This window comes from Rousettus aegyptiacus, unplaced genomic scaffold, assembly GCF_014176215.1.
Source record: "Rousettus aegyptiacus isolate mRouAeg1 unplaced genomic scaffold, mRouAeg1.p scaffold_m13_p_2, whole genome shotgun sequence".
NCBI lineage: Eukaryota > Metazoa > Chordata > Mammalia > Chiroptera > Pteropodidae > Rousettus > Rousettus aegyptiacus.
In genome coordinates, this window is record NW_023416295.1 from 30,668,825 (window position 1) to 30,684,623 (window position 15,799).

Genomic DNA, 15,799 nt, shown 5'->3' on the forward strand with positions numbered 1-15,799 from the left:
AAGTTTTTGACTAACCCTTGACTCCTACTTTCCCTCTAGTTCTTAGCAGATGATTGCTTTGCAGAGAAAATGAAACTCACTTTTTAGAAATGCCCCCCAACTACACACCAGCTAAGTTCTCCACACTCACATCTCCACTTATCCTTGTCTCCTCCCTCCTTTTACAAGACGTCCTTACTAGTGTCTCTTCATCTGGAAGAAATTCTATATACTTTTCACTTTTTCCTTCATTTTCATCCTCTGCCTTCCCATTTGCATTTAAACACAGGCAAAACACTCTCATTTGAAAAAATAAGGCCTTTGTCCCCATAACTCCCCTCAGTCCCCACCTTTTCTCTCTTGTTCATAACCTAACCTTTTTGAACATCCGTCTACACTGGCAGTCTCCCTCCCTTTCATTCTCTTTGCCATGTTCACTGATGACTTCCTTGTTGCTCTCTCCAATAGATACTTTTATATTTAGATTACTTACCTTCTGAAGCTTTTGACATAACTGACAATATTCTCCTTCTTGAAATACTGTTTTATTTGGTTTCTCCTAGTCTATACAGCAGTTCCTTGAATAACATTGTTTCGCTCACAGTCATTTTGTTGTAATGTTGATAAGGAAAAAAAATCGATTCCCTCTGGGGCCACTGTCCATGCGGAATTTGCACGGTATCCTCACGTCTGCGTTGGTTTTCTCTGGGGACTACGTTTTTTCCCATATCACAAAGGTGTGCATGTGAGGTGAATTGGTGTGTCTACATTGTCCTAGTCTGACTGAGTGAGTGGGTGTGAGTGACCCTGTGATGGAAGGGTGTTTTGTCCAGGATGTGTTCCCACCTTGCGCCCTGAGCTGTTGGAGAGGGTCTCGACACCTGTGACCCTGAATTGGAGTAAGCGGGTTGGAAAATTATTACCTTGTTTTTATGAATCTTTCTTAAATGTATATATAACTCACACTTATTTTAATGTCTAATACTAGAGGTGTTTTGGATCTTTATTTATAAGTTTGGTGGCATTTTTATGACCAGCAATACATCATAGAAACTTCGAATAGCCTATGGTAAAATTGATTTTGTTATACACAGTTTAGCCTAACGCTGTATTTCCCAAAAACTACAGTTAAATGAAGATTTACTGTGCTCTTAGTTCCCAATTATCTCTTGGCCACTTCTCAGTTCTCTGCAGAGTCCCCTTCTGTCCAACTCTTAAATATTGTTATTTTAATACTTGATTTTTTTCTGTTCTTGTTCTACACACTCCTTGAGCCAACTCATTTATACTTATGGATCTCAATGTCACTTATATGTTAATTCGTCTCAAATTCACGTCCCTAGCTCAGAATGGTGCTGAGGCACTATTGAACATCCTTGAAAGTGGCTCCTGCAGGAGGCACTGCCCAGTTTCTGGGGCGGCTGTCCTAGATGACCGGAAATGGAAGCTGCGTGGACCTGTTGCTTAGCAACAAACGCTGCTCAGACGCTAGACAGCTCCTGCGCTGAGGGAGCTGAGACTGCAGGCTCAGTAGCGGACGAGTCTCATCTCTGGCCCCAGGGATCCTGGAGTGCAGGACAGCAGCAATCCGAGAGCCCCTGGGTGCCGCCAGCGTGTCCTCGCAGCCATGAGCAGCGAGCAGGTGAGAGGCCCGCTCCTCGCCGGGCTCGCCCCTCCGCGAAGCTTTCCTTGCATTTCAAAAGTGATTGAAGCCCTCGTCCTTTGGACTCCGCAGTTGTGGTCCCACCGCGTACAGCTTCCTTTACCCCAGTTATGGTCTAGGATATTCAGGGAGCTTTCTGTGAAAACTTATGTTTCCTTTCCAACCGTTTGTCCTTGAAGTTGTCATAACAACCAAACCTGTCAGTCGAGAGCAGTGTGGCCACAGATTAAACTACAGCCCAGAGTGTCCCCCGTGTGTGTTTGGGTGAGGGGAAGCTCCGTGAGTAGTTGCAGTGGGTTTGGGCTCCGGATCTGGCATCGAAGCTCCTTTCTAGCTGTTCAACTTTGGGCAAATCACTTTGTCTTTCTAAGCCGTCTCTCTCTTTTATTCAGAGGGGGAGAATCAGAACAATGTCTCTTTTCTAAGGTTGTTGTGAAGTTCGAATAAGAGACCATACCATATCATATGTGAAAGGGTTTGGTAAATGGTAAATACAATTTCTTCTTAAAATACCCTCATGGTACATAATAAAAGATGCATGTTGCTGTAGGTACTTTTCAGAATCTTTATTGAACTTAAGAGCCACTGTAAACAAAAGAAATACAGAACAATGTTCAAACTTTTTAATGCTAGAACAGAACAGGAAGGCCTTAAGCCTGAAGGTTACTCTGGTTAGATAGAAAACAACTCTCACTCTCTAGATGAATATGGAAAAGGCCCCTTACACACCCTGGTACTGAATAGAAAACAATTGCTTTTAAGACTGCAAATTTTGCTCAGCTTCTTTGTTTAACACTAAATTATAATTCTTCTCTTTTCAAGTCTTCATAATTTGTTTGTAGTGTTAGTTTATTGTGGAAATGATGTTAAAAGGTGATTTATTCCCCTGTCCATCAGGTTGTAGTTACTAACAGAAAATGTCAAAACCTCAATTCATTAATTAATCAAATAAGTAGTTAATGCCTAAATAATCAAGAAAATTTGCTTTTAGTATTTTATTGAAATGCGTAATAAATGAGAACTAAGAAAAAATTCACTTACCATTTAATTAGTAATTAAAAGTAAAAGAAGAAATAAACAACACAAAATTAAGATAAAGATTACTAAAAAATCGAGCAATTAGATTAATAGACTATGCTGTTTTTTTCTACGTAGTATTGTAATCAACGTCCTTTTAAAAAATTTTGTTGTTGTCACCATCAATATACATTAAGCAACTCATTGGCTTGATGCCCATTTCAGTCTTTGGCCTGATCTTAAATCATATTCTATGTTGTTAAAATTTATATTATATGTTTCTTATGTTTGCAATGGTATTTCTGAATAGCTATTATTTCATAAAGCTCCTAATTGACCAATTCACAACTAAAAAAAAACCCACTATAACCTATTGGCAGTTAAGTTTTTAAGTTTTGCTTAATATTAATAAAAGTAATGTTTAGAAATGAAACCCATCATCCTTCTTCCCCCCCCCTCGCCCCCCGCAAAAAAGGACAGATATTATTTAAAAAGCAGTAGGATCTTGAAAGAATGGTCATGAGCCCATGTATGATTATTTCCATCTTGTTCATAGTATTTTAAACAGCAGAGGTCCCTCTCTCACTGCTTTGGTTGATTTGTAATTTGAAAACTCTTGATGCTCTCATTTATGCTAATTTTGAGTATAGTTTTCCTTTTGAAAGGATAAAACTTTTTCTATTTTAACCTAAAACAAATGGAATGGATTAAACTTTTGGAAATGCTATTTTTATGTGATATTTACTTATGTATTCATTTAATTTTAAAAAAGTAAGCAGGTGGTAAAAATCATATTTGCTGAAGGAGATTTTAACATATTCACTTCATTAGTGGAAGGTTGAGAGTGACATAGCATTTTTCAGAAATAGTAGTCTGAGTTCTTAAGTTAGGTATTTAAAGATATGTCTTTTACAACTGCCTGTTTCATTTTTAGAATTAGTTAAAACATAAAATAAAGCATTTTGAGTTTTAGTTCAAGATATATTCATAGATTCTGGTCATTTGATCAGAATGGTTAAATTTGGATTATATGGAGTTTACAATATCCCTTCCAATAGACAAGTAGTTGAAAATCAACAAAATAAAAAAATGAATGCAAAACCAGAGTACTTAGGAAATACCTAGACTCTTTAGCAATTTTAATTTTGATACTGTAAAATTATAATAGTGAAGATCAAACAGAAAACAGATGGCATTCTCAAAAGTATTTAACTGAAGAAAACTTATAAAGTGACCATTGCAGAGGCATGGGCATGGTTAAGGAAGGAACCAAGAGAGATGAGGAGGCATTTAAGGATTAGTAGCAGTAGGAAGTTGTAACCATTCCTAGGAATGAATGAAGTATCAAAGAAACTGAACACCATTCTTAAAACCTAGTGAGAGCTGGGCTTGGAATGGCAGTTTCCTAGCAGGAGCTGAGCTCTGGAGGAATTCGGCTATCAGAAATATGGAAAACAGAGTATCAGGAAAGAAATTTCCTAACCCCTCTCTCCTCCTCTCATTGCTTAATCTCTGCTAGAAGCCAGAGGCCTGCGAGCCCAGATGATGTCCATATGTAGAATTCAGCCTTCTAGTCACAGAACAGGAAGAAAAACATGGAGATTTGATTGGAGCAAACAAAGAAGAAATATCACAGAAATTATTCTAAGTAGATGCAACATTCAGAGATATTTCCCTGTTTACAAATTCATTGGGATTAAAAGTTTTGAAGTCAGTTTGTTTAGTCCCTATAATGCATTTTTCATCCCAAATCCTTTTACCTGAGAATACGTCTAACGAGATGGATAAGACAATTATGAAAACTATTACAAAATGTATTTGAAGGATACACTTCTAGGATCTGAATAAATATGTTACATTCATGAAGAAGAGCCAATGTCAATTTTCCTCCAATTATTCTAGAAATTCAGTATATTTCTATCAAAATTCAAAAATCTTCCATGCAGTGTGGATCCTAAAATTCGCATGGTAGAGAAAAAGGTCAAGATTGTGTATAATTTTTAAGAATAGCAAAGTGAGAGAATTGCCTTATAGATTCAAGACCTATTGTGAAATCATGGTAATTTAGATGATGTGATACAATTTGTTTAGAGATAGACAAATATACCAATGGAATTAAATAAGGGAACAACAATAGACATGCACGTATACACATGTAATGTATGTATATTCTATTCACATACTCAGTGTGTGTGAAATACAAGAGTTGTGTTTATATTAAAATATATGCCAAAAGACATTTATTGAAACGTCTTTGGTAATAGAGAAACATTGGGAATAAGCTAAATGTTCATTCACAAGAGAATGAAGTAGACAAAATTCATTACATTTATATAGTGGAGCATTATGCAGCTATGAAAATCAGTGGGTAAAGTTTTAATGTAAGAAGTGAGAAAACCACCTGCTTGCATGCCTAAAACGTTTGAAAGATCTCCCTGTGCGAGAAACTTGCTGGAAAGCTGCTCTTAGGGATAACAGTGACACCTGTTGGAGGGCGTCTGCCCCTGGGCCAGTCACACACCACCGGCTGGGAAGGTGTGCATTGGCAAGGATCATGACTCCTGGTAGGCGTGCCTTGGGAGCAAAAAGAAAAAGCACTGAAACAGAAAGAAAATTTTCTTTCTGTCTGTCTCTCTTTTTGAACCCTCTATTAATATCGTGCCAGCTGGAGAAATATTTATAGATTCCTGCTCAAGAATCACAAGGAGAGCAAAAAGCATAGATTTGATGAGAAGATGCAAAAAATTGATAAGTAGCCAAAGCACAACTCATATTATCCGTTTTATAAAAATCAAAAAATCACTCTTAACAATACTTCTTACATAGATCAAGTAAATTCCTATCATGGAATTATTCTCTGTTGCAAAGAAGGTAAAGCATTCTTCTCTGAAAGTTACTGCTAAAAAGTACAAATGTTACTTCTAGTAAGTTGAAAGTGTGTTAACCTGAATACATGGTCATTTTAGGAAGTGGAGCACTCTGAAAAAAATAAGTTGTAGCCATAGAGAAGAGAGGTGGGCCTGACTGAACATTGGATGCCATTAGATTCACATAAATTCCCAGAAGACATGACAATTCCCCCACTGAACTGCCTAGCATCCTTGTCAAAAATCAATTGCCCATTCTATTCCTTTGATCTATATGCTTATCTTTATTCAGTCTTCATTACTGTAGCTTTGTAGTAGTAAGTTGTGAAATCTGGAAGTGTGAGTCTGCCAGGTTTGTTCTCCTTTTTCAAGATTGTTTGACTTCTCTGGGTCCCTTACATTTTCATGTGAATTTTATGATCAACTTGTTAATTTATACATTAAAAAAAAAAAAGAAGAAGCAGTTGGGATTTTGATAGGGAATGTGTTGAATCCTACGGAGGGAGTATTATATTTTAAGAATAATGATCCATGAGCGTGGGATGTCTTTCCATTTAATAAGGTCTTCTTTAATTTCTCTCAATAATGTTTTATAGCTTTCACTGAGCAAGTCTTGCACTCCTTATGTTAAATTTATCCCTAAATATTTTATCTTTTTTGATGCTTTTGTAAAAGAATTTCTTTCTTAATTTCAATTTTGAATTGTTCATTCTAGTGTTTAGAAATACAATTGATTTTTGTGTATTGATCTTGAATCCTACAACCTTGCTGAACTCATTCATTAGCTCTGATTTTTTTGTAGATTCTTTATGCTTTTCTGTACAACAGTATCATACCATCTGTAAAGCATGTCTTAGAATATTTTAGATAATATATGTTTTACTTTATATTTGACATTGTAAAATTTGGTTGAGTGAGCAAATTTTTGTATTAACAGAGTAAACAGTTTTATTTTTCATATTTTTTCATGCAGGATAAATCAGCCAGCAAAGAAAAATCCAAGACACCAGTAAGATTTTTACCACAGTTATCTACGGTAATTTACCAATATACTATCATACTGTATTGCTTTTATTATAATGTTGTTTACTAGTTTTATACTTGCAAATAAGTTACTGAATTTCTGACTTTAAATTCTGTGCTCCATTTAATTCTTTTCTGATGGAGAACATTTATGAGATACGTATCTTAGGAAAAATAACTATCTTAATAACGATACGTATCTTAGGAAAAATAACTATCTTAATAACGAAGTATAAGCTATAATTACCTAGTATATAAAGAGTATTTAAGTATTCTGAATAACTGAAGATGATCTAGCAGAAGCAGTGGTGGAGTCAGGAAATGGCTTTGTCACTAATAGCTCTGTGACTATTGGGGAGTCACTTCTCTGAGCCCTAGTTTCTGAGTTTGAGAATGAAAGGTGTTGATTTCATGATTTCTGAGGAGATGCCTCTTCTAGCACTGAAATGTTGTGCTACAACTTTTTCATTATTTTGACTTTAAATTATTGTTATCTTGTGGAAGATGTAGTTAGTAGACATTTTCAGTTGATAAAGTGCTGGACAGTTAGATTTTACTGCAGTAAAATTTACTATTGAATAATTATGTTGAGTTTAATGTCATTGAGTTACACACTTGTGATTCCTGGGAGTTGAGCTTCACTGGAAGTTCAATGCAAACATTATTTGTTTGGAAGCATATTTTAAAAGCTCAAAATGAGCTATGAAATGTAATCTGCATTGCTGCATAGAGAGAAAATTCCTAGTAATATGAAATGAAAGATTCTCACAGCTTAAAAAAAAACTTGAATGAAAAATTTTAGGTGAATATTTAATTATGAATCTGTTTGTATTGATAATGGCAAGATTCTCACACCATGCTCTATGAAATAAAATCATAGCATCTTTTTTTTTTTTTAGTTCTGCAAATATCTATTTTGTTTTCTAGTTTAAAAGACAAAGACATGAAATGCAATAGACATTTTATTTTCTCTTTAAAAAACAACAAGTTTTAAAACTGAAAAAAATTGCTTAGTTTTTAAAAAAAATTTTCTACCATAGAGGTGTATAAATAGCAACTAAATTTAAATTTACTTACTGAATCAGTCATCAGTGGCTCAAATGAATAATTTCTTCTAGCCAGTGAGTTATATAATTATCTAAAATTATTTTGTCTGATTTAAACCATATATTGTGTTCATATTTGACTGTATCTTGCAAATTTTCTTTCATATCATTTGGGTTTCATGTCTTTTAAGATAAATCATATTTTTGAGATATTAAATCCATTGAATACATTTTTTTTTTATTTGAGTATTAAAGTTTGCACTTGAATAAAGTTTTCTGGTAGTAGTTAAGACCTAGAGTGATTTTCATTACAGACCTTCATGCTTCTAGGGGTGACCCCCATAGCTGAAATGAAGGTGATCCAGCATTGGTGGCTGCCAGTCTCTGTGAGCTGATGATGAATTCTCGCCCTTTATGCATACCTCACTCATAGCACTCCCACAAATCTTAAATCCTTTATGAAGCAAGAGGAGAGTGGAGTGGAAGGGCAGACATAGGAAGGAAGATGACTGAGTTTTTAAAGTTGTCTTGCTTTCTTTCAAGTAGAAGAAGGGCCTAAAAAATTTTATATGCACTTATTTGGGGAGATGACTCCAAGAAGCAGGAGTAGAAGATTGGGGACAGTAAAACTAGGAAGAAGGAGAAGCCAATATGAGAATGTTTTATCAGGTTGGTTGTCACATTAAGCAACTGGGATGATCCTGCCATAGCCTTCTGAGCAGCTTAGAGAACGCTTTCTGGAATTGTTCACTTGAGCATCATCAAAAGGTAGCATTTACCCATCAGCTCTCGCCCCACATTGGTAGGGGTTGCTCCAGTGGATGTTAACTCCCACCTACTTCTGGCTGCTCATGTGTGTGAAATGGGCTACCCTGAGAGTCCCATGGCACTGGAGAAACCCCACAGCAGAAAGCAAAAGACATTTTCCTGAGGCGAAACACTGCCATTTCTACATGAATTGAGGCCAGCGGAGAACTGTTCACTGCAGCGGTGTGTGGAATCAGAGGTGAGACTAGGAGGGTAGGAAGGAATGTGAGGCACAAGATTTGATTGGTAAAAAAGGTCAGTGGGATTCTCTTAGGGTCAGCCTCATAAGAGTTCCAAAGCAGAGGGAAAAGATGGGATGTGCCTAAGTTATCATTGGAAAATAAAATACAGATTAAAATAGAATTGCTTGTCAGCATTAAAAAATATGTAGGTATTACTTTTAAATTCACCTGTCTGGTTTTTTGAAGAAGAATATTACTTATCTCAACAGTACATTGGCTTATGTATGGCTATCTTGGTTAGCCAGAGAACCACTATTTATAAAATATCCTATGAGATATTTATTCTGCACTACAGTATAAGAAGGAAGCATTAAGGCCCTCACCACCCTTCTCCATCCAGGGTGCTGATGAGACTGTAGGTGAGAGCTCAGCATGCAGAATGGGTAGTGTAGAAGAAGTCAGGTGTGTGGGGGTTTGTGTAGGAGACTAGGGTTGAGTAAGGTATTTTGCGCATTTGTGGTGGCTCCAATACAATGGATCTCATTTTTATTGCCTCTGTATCCTTGGGCCATATATCCCAGAAACTTCATCTCTATTATCTACAGCTACATTCTTATCAGGCTTATGCCACCTCCCCATTCTCCCCAAAGGGAAGCATTCTACTTTGAGAATCCCTTTTGCACCTTTGAACACAAAAATATTGTGCTCATGTTTCCCTTCACATCCTGTGGTCCACTAGAAAAAAAGTCATTTGTGGTACAGCACTGGATGTGTATGAATCATTCGCCTAATCTGGTGTTCGTACTTTCAGTACTGTCTGAAACTCATTGCAATTCCTTTTCCTTTTAAGGGCTTGGTTGACCGATTTGTAATTTTTCTAAGAAAAAGTTACAATTCTTTTAAAGTCAGTTTATCTAGCTCTATAAGACATCTCAGTAGACTGAGATGGATCAGGGTGAGGGGCTAGAAGAGCAGGAGAGGTACACACACAAATTATATTCCAGACAAAATTTAAACAATAAGAATATTACCAAAACAGTGTTATGCACATTCAGAGGAGTTCACCTGTAATTGTAGTTAAGAAAATCTAACCTTTTTGATATTGGTCTTGAAAAAAAATGCCAGATTTTAACAAGAAGATATTGAGGGGGCATATTAGTGGCTCCGTTTATCAGGGTAAAATTAATACTAGCTGACATTAACAGGAAGACCCCAAAATCTCGGAGATGTAACCCAACAAAGATTACTCCTGGCTGACGTGACGGCTGGTATAGGTCAGGTAGCCCTCCTTCACTTTATAGTTATGCCAGGGGTACATTTGGCCTCCTCGTGAGCAGTGGCAGAGGTGAGAGCTCTCAGCTACCTGACCTGCCAGTGCTCACATTTCCCTGGCTGGCTCAAGTCACATGGCTACGAAGCAACTGTAAGACCAGCTGGGAAATGAAATGGTTTGGGGCATATTCAGGAGGCTTTGAAAACCAACATAAAGCCCCTTTAGAAGGGGGCTTTTCAATATTTCTGACCAAGGATACAAATGATTAGGGCTGTATTTTAGTAGCTACGTTACAAGCATTTTCTTTAAATCAAGTTGCCCAGATTATTTTAAAAAGCTGCTAAAGTATCCTCACTGCTAACTCTAGTCTTCTTCTCATACATCTTGTTGATTGCTGGCAGGACCATTTTTTAAATAACCCTTTGTATGTCCTTGCACGATAAATACCTTAATGACATAATTTGTCATCTAAACTGAGATGCATGCCACTGAGAGTAAAAGTGCTACCAATTATGCTTGGGCAAGAAGTGTAAACTGAGACTAACTGGGACTATATCCAGCAAATTTTGCCTTGAAGTCACCTTAAGAGGAGGCTACAATGATTCTCCATTGCCAGCCAGACCAATCAAGCCCCCAAACCCACGTCTTCTGTAGTATACAGCACCCACCTATTCAGCCCTCCCTTACTCTTAATTGAGGTTCCTACTCAGGCATAACCTTTGCAAAGAGGCCTCTCTACCCCATCTAATCTGGCACTTCCCTACTTTCTCTCTTTCTATCCATTTACCCTGCTTTATTTTTCTCTATTGTTCTTATTCTTTTCTGACATTACATGATATATTTATTCTAAAATATCTGTCTATACCCCCATTAGAGTATAAGTTCCACCAGGGAAGAGACTTTGTTCTGTCTATGACTATAGATCCAGTGCCTTAAAGACATCCTGACACATGGCAGGAATTCAATAAGTCATTGTTGAAGAGGAGAATCGTTATACCTTCTGCTTCAATTGGGCCAAATGCCCTCACCATCAACCCCGACACCCACTCCTGAGTTATCATGATGCTTCCGCTGTCTTCCGTAAGCTCACTGTTATACTCTGTGGAGACTCAACTCTGCCTCAAGACTTAGCTTCCATCCTTTCTCTCTTTGAAACTTTCTTTGAATACTCTGCTCCATACTATCTCCTGTCCTGGATAGAAGCCTATAGTTTATAATATTTACTGAACTGTGCACTTCGTGGGGACAGAAACTACATCATTTATAAAGTTCTCATCTATACAATAGGCACAAAAGTAGTACAACGCTGCTTACCTCATAGGGTTTTAAAGAGAATTAAATGAGATAAGTTATGTAAACTTCTTAAAATGATATACGGCATATAATGCAATCAATATAAAATGTATTATAATCAATGTCAAGAATTATTGACAAGATAATTGAAACACTTTGTGTTTTGTCATGCAGGATAAACCAGCCAGCAAAGAAAAATCGAAGGCACCAGGAAGAGTTTTACCACAGTTGGCTACGGTAATTTACCTCTACACCCTCATGGAATTTTTGCCCTTTTAAAAATGTTTATTAGTTTTTAAACTTGTAACTAAATTTCTGATTTTGAATTTTGTGCACCATTTAATTATTTTCTGATGGAGAAATTCTATAAGGTGCGAACATTAGAAAAAAGAACTATCTTAATAAAGTAATTGTAAACTATAATTTCCTAGTTATGTACAGAATATTTGAATATCCTAGATAAAAGAATTTCTAAGATGGACTAGCAGAAAGTATATCAGTGTTGGAGTTAGAAAATAAGGCTACAGGTTGCAGCTTGGTCACTAATGACTCTGCCATCTGAAGGGGATCACTTACCTCTCTGAGCCTCACTTTGTAAGTTTGGATATGAGCAAAGTCAATTCGACGATCTTTGAGAAATATCATCCAGCAGTGAAATGCTCTGCCACAGAGGATTCCTCATATCTTGCCATTCTTTTTTTGTATTATTATGACTATAAATTGTCATTTTCCTGTGGAAGAGGCAGTTAATAGACATTTTCAGTTGATATGTACTGGGTAAGATATACTTTACTGTCATAAATTTTACCATCTAGTAATTATGTTAAATTCAAGGCCATCAAGTTATGCTCTTGATGACTCCTGGAAATTGAGCTTAAGTGGTTCAATGCAAATATTATTATATTTTTTAATTGTGATAAAATATACATAACATAAAATTTGCCATTTTAATCATTTAAAATTAAAATGCAGCTCACTGGTATTATGTACATTCACATTGTGCTACCATCGCCACCATTCATCTCCATAACTCTTTTCATCTTCCCAAACTGAAACTATCTCCATTAAGCAGTAACTCCCCATTCCCCCACCCAGCTTATGGCAACCACCCTTCTACTCTCTGACTCTATGTATTTGACTACTCTAGGTCCTTTATATAAATGGAATTATACAATATTTGTTCCTTTACATTAAATAGCATAATGTTTTCAGGGTTCATCCAAAGCATTATTTTTTGAGAGATATTTTAACAAATTATAAAATTGAATTTGTGTTGCTTTATGTAGAAAAGATTCCTGATAATTTAAAATGAAGGACTTTTTTTTCACATAGAAGTTTGAATTAATATTCTTAGATGAATTATACCGAACATTCCAAAATACACATTTTAATTGAAAATATGCTTTTATTGATAAGCTGATTATTATAAGTTCCATAGAATTGAACCATAGCATGTTTTTCCTAGTTCTGCAAAATCTGTCTTAAATTTTCTAGTTTGAAAGACAAACCTAAAATGGAATAGATATTTTATTTTCTCTTTAAAAGTGTAACACATTTTAAAACTGAAAAAAATAAAAATTACCTTTGGTTTGTTGTGTCTTGTTATTATAAAGGTTTAGAAATGTAAATTTAAATTTCCTTATTTAGTGCCTTGAACCTGAGTCTTGGCATCTTGCCTTCCTCTGCTAACAATATGAGCTTTAGCACCCACTCCAGATTCTCCACCAGCTACTGGACCCTGGGCTTCATGCGGTTACCCAGCCACCAGGTTCAGCCAGCTGGCCGGCCAGCAGCGCGGCCAGCATGTATGCAGGTGCAGGGTGCTCGGGGTCCTAGACCTCCATACCCCACTCGACCAGCGTCTGCAATGGCCGGGAGTCCAGGGGCCTGGTCTCAGGGATGGTCAGGGGTCTGGCAGACATAGGGGGCATCTAGACCGAGAAGGAGACTTTGCAATGATTGAATGACCACCTGGCCTCCCACGTGGTGAGGGTGAGGAGCCTGGAGGCTGATAATTGGAGACTGGAGAGCAATATCTGGGGGCACCTGGAGAAGAAGGAACCCTAGGTCAGAGACTGAAGACATTATTTTAAGACCATCAAGAACCCGAGGTCTCAGATCTTTGCAAGTTCTGTGGACAATGCCCGCATCGTTCTACAGATTGACAATGTCTGTCTTGCTGCTGATGGCTTCAGAGTCAAGTGTGAGACAGAGCTGACCATGCACCAATCTGTGGTGAGTGATATCAATGGGCTTCGAAAAGTCATTGATGACACAAATATCACTCTACTATAGCTGGAGATGGAGATTGAAGCTCTCAAGAAAGAGCTGCTTTTCATGAAGAAGAGCATGAGGAGGAGGTAAATGGTCTATGAAGTCAGATTCCCAACTCTAGGTTGACCGTGGAGTTGGATGCCCCAACACTCAGGACCTCAGTAAGATCATAGTGGACATCTGGGCCCTGTATGACGAGCTGGCTTGGAAGAACCAAGAGGATCTAGACAAATACTGATCCCAATAGACTGAAGAAAACCCCACAGTAGTCACATCGCAGACTTCTGAGACAGTAGTGCTGAAATGACACTCATAGAGCTGAGACTACTGTCCAGTCCTTGGAGATCTACCTGGACTCGATGAAAAATTTGAAGGCCAGCTTGGAGAACAACGTGAGGGAGGTGGAAGCATTCTATGCCTTGCAGATGGAACAGCTTAACGGGATCCTGCTGCACCTAGAGTCAGAGCTGGCCAAGACCCAAGCAGAGGGGCAGAGCCAGACCCAGGAGTATGAGGCCCTGCTGAACATCAAGGTCAAACTAGAGTCTGAAATCCTCACCTACTGCCACCTGTGGGAAGAGGGGGAGGACTTTGATCTTGGTGATGCCCTGGACAGCAACTCCATGCAATCCATACAAAGGACCACCACCTGCAGGACTGGATGGCAAACTTGTGTCTGAGGTCAATGACAGCAAAATTCAGCAGCAGCGGGGCACACTTTGGGAGGAGCCAAGGTTCAGAGATGACTAAAAAAATTCCTTATTTAATATTCAGTGGCTGAATTTTATGTTGGTGACATATAATAGTTTAAATGCTTTTGTTGGCTGATCTAAACCTGGTTTTATGTTCATATTTGGCAATATCTTACATTTTTTCAGCATTCTTTGAGTTTTATTTATTTTAAGGGAAATAATATTTTTAAGAGACGTTTTCTAAAAATACAATGATTTTCTCAAAAATATTTTTATTTGAACATTGAGGTTTGGACTTGGATGAAATTCTCTGGCACTAGTTAAAACCTAGAGTGATTTTCATTACAGACCTTCAAGGTGACCCAGAACTGGTGGCTGTCAGCCAGTGTGAACTGGTGACCTGATTCTCACACTTTGTGCACACCTCACTCATAGCACAAATCTTCAATCCTTTTTGGAGCAAGATGAGAGTGGAAGAATGGAAAGGTGGATGGATGGATGGATGGATGAACAGATGGAAAAGCATTAATTTACAAGTTGTCTTAGCATATTTTCCTGTTAAAGAAGAGCCTGAAACAAGGACTTTTGTGTAGCAGGTAGTTTATTTGGAAACAGAAGTAAGGGATTAGGGAGAGTAAAACTAGGAAGAAGGAGTATAAGCATGTATAAGCATGGGCTATGAAGTTGATCTGCACCTGGAAGGAAGACACAGACTCAATTGTTGGCATTAAAAAAATAGGTACATTTTGCTTCCATCTAGGTTTACCGAAGGGCCATAGATTCCAGTAACAGTGGGTCTGTGCTCTGGTATTGCAGTAATTGGCTTGAGCTAATTAGTAGTTGCCTTTTTAAAGACCTAGGTGTCCTCTTATCTGCCACAGTCCCTACTACCCTCTATTTTACCCCAGCACTGAAGCTGAATGCCAGTTAGCTATCATCACTAGCCTCTCTTCCTCAAAGGTACCAGCATAAATTGTGTAAGTATAAGAGTGTATGACCCTTGCCTTAAATGGTGAAATAAATTCATGAGTTTCTAGAGTAATCTAGAGATGCCATTAGAACAGGAAGACCTTTTGGAGCTGGATGTAGTAGAAATTAACAATGGAAACCAGCAGCCAGTGCCTTTCATTAAAACAAAAAGCTCAAAAAACACTTGCCAATATCTGGGGGTGAGTAGACTCTCTGGAATGAACTTCCCAGTCCTAGGTAACAGGTACCCACATCAAACCAGCAGCAGGGCCTTTGGTACTATCTCCCAAATGTTACACACCACAGCCACTCCCAGGCTTGAATATTATTTGTTGTTAAGTGTTTGTGCCTTCTTTCCAGATGCCTTGATTTGTTGGAGGAAATGTCTGTGTTTATAAATACTAATAGATTTCATGAAAAATTTTTTTTATGGCTTGTCATATTAATGCTGTTTAAATTTCATATTTCAGGTGAGTACAAAGCCTCAGTGGCAGCTGGCAGCTCCATCATTCCATTTGAATATAAAGCAGGATGATGATATTCCAGAAAAGTTTACTGTTAAAAATGAACAGTCATACGGTAAGGATTTTAATGTTCAAACTTAGATTTAAGAACATTTTCTAGGAAAAAAACATCATACAACATTTAGCTAATAGAGTAGTGAAATTGTAAACCAAAATGACCTTTATATCAAGTAGAAAAATTTATCCCAAA

General features: G+C 37.4%; 1 protein-coding gene and 1 pseudogene across 1 annotated transcript in view; both read left to right on the top strand.

The window, feature by feature from the left end:
* Positions 1–1,469: 1,469 nt before the first annotated feature.
* Positions 1,470–15,799, top strand: part of DNAH7 (dynein axonemal heavy chain 7) — a 202,474-nt gene continuing 188,144 nt past the window's right edge. Inside the window, exons 1-4 of the mRNA XM_036235992.1 lie at positions 1,470–1,621; positions 6,500–6,562; positions 11,325–11,387; positions 15,556–15,664. Coding sequence (XP_036091885.1) covers positions 1,607–1,621; positions 6,500–6,562; positions 11,325–11,387; positions 15,556–15,664 — 250 coding nt within the window. The 5' untranslated portion in view covers positions 1,470–1,606. The remainder of the gene's footprint in view (positions 1,622–6,499; positions 6,563–11,324; positions 11,388–15,555; positions 15,665–15,799) is intronic.
* LOC107508406 lies at positions 12,714–14,207 on the top strand (annotated as a pseudogene).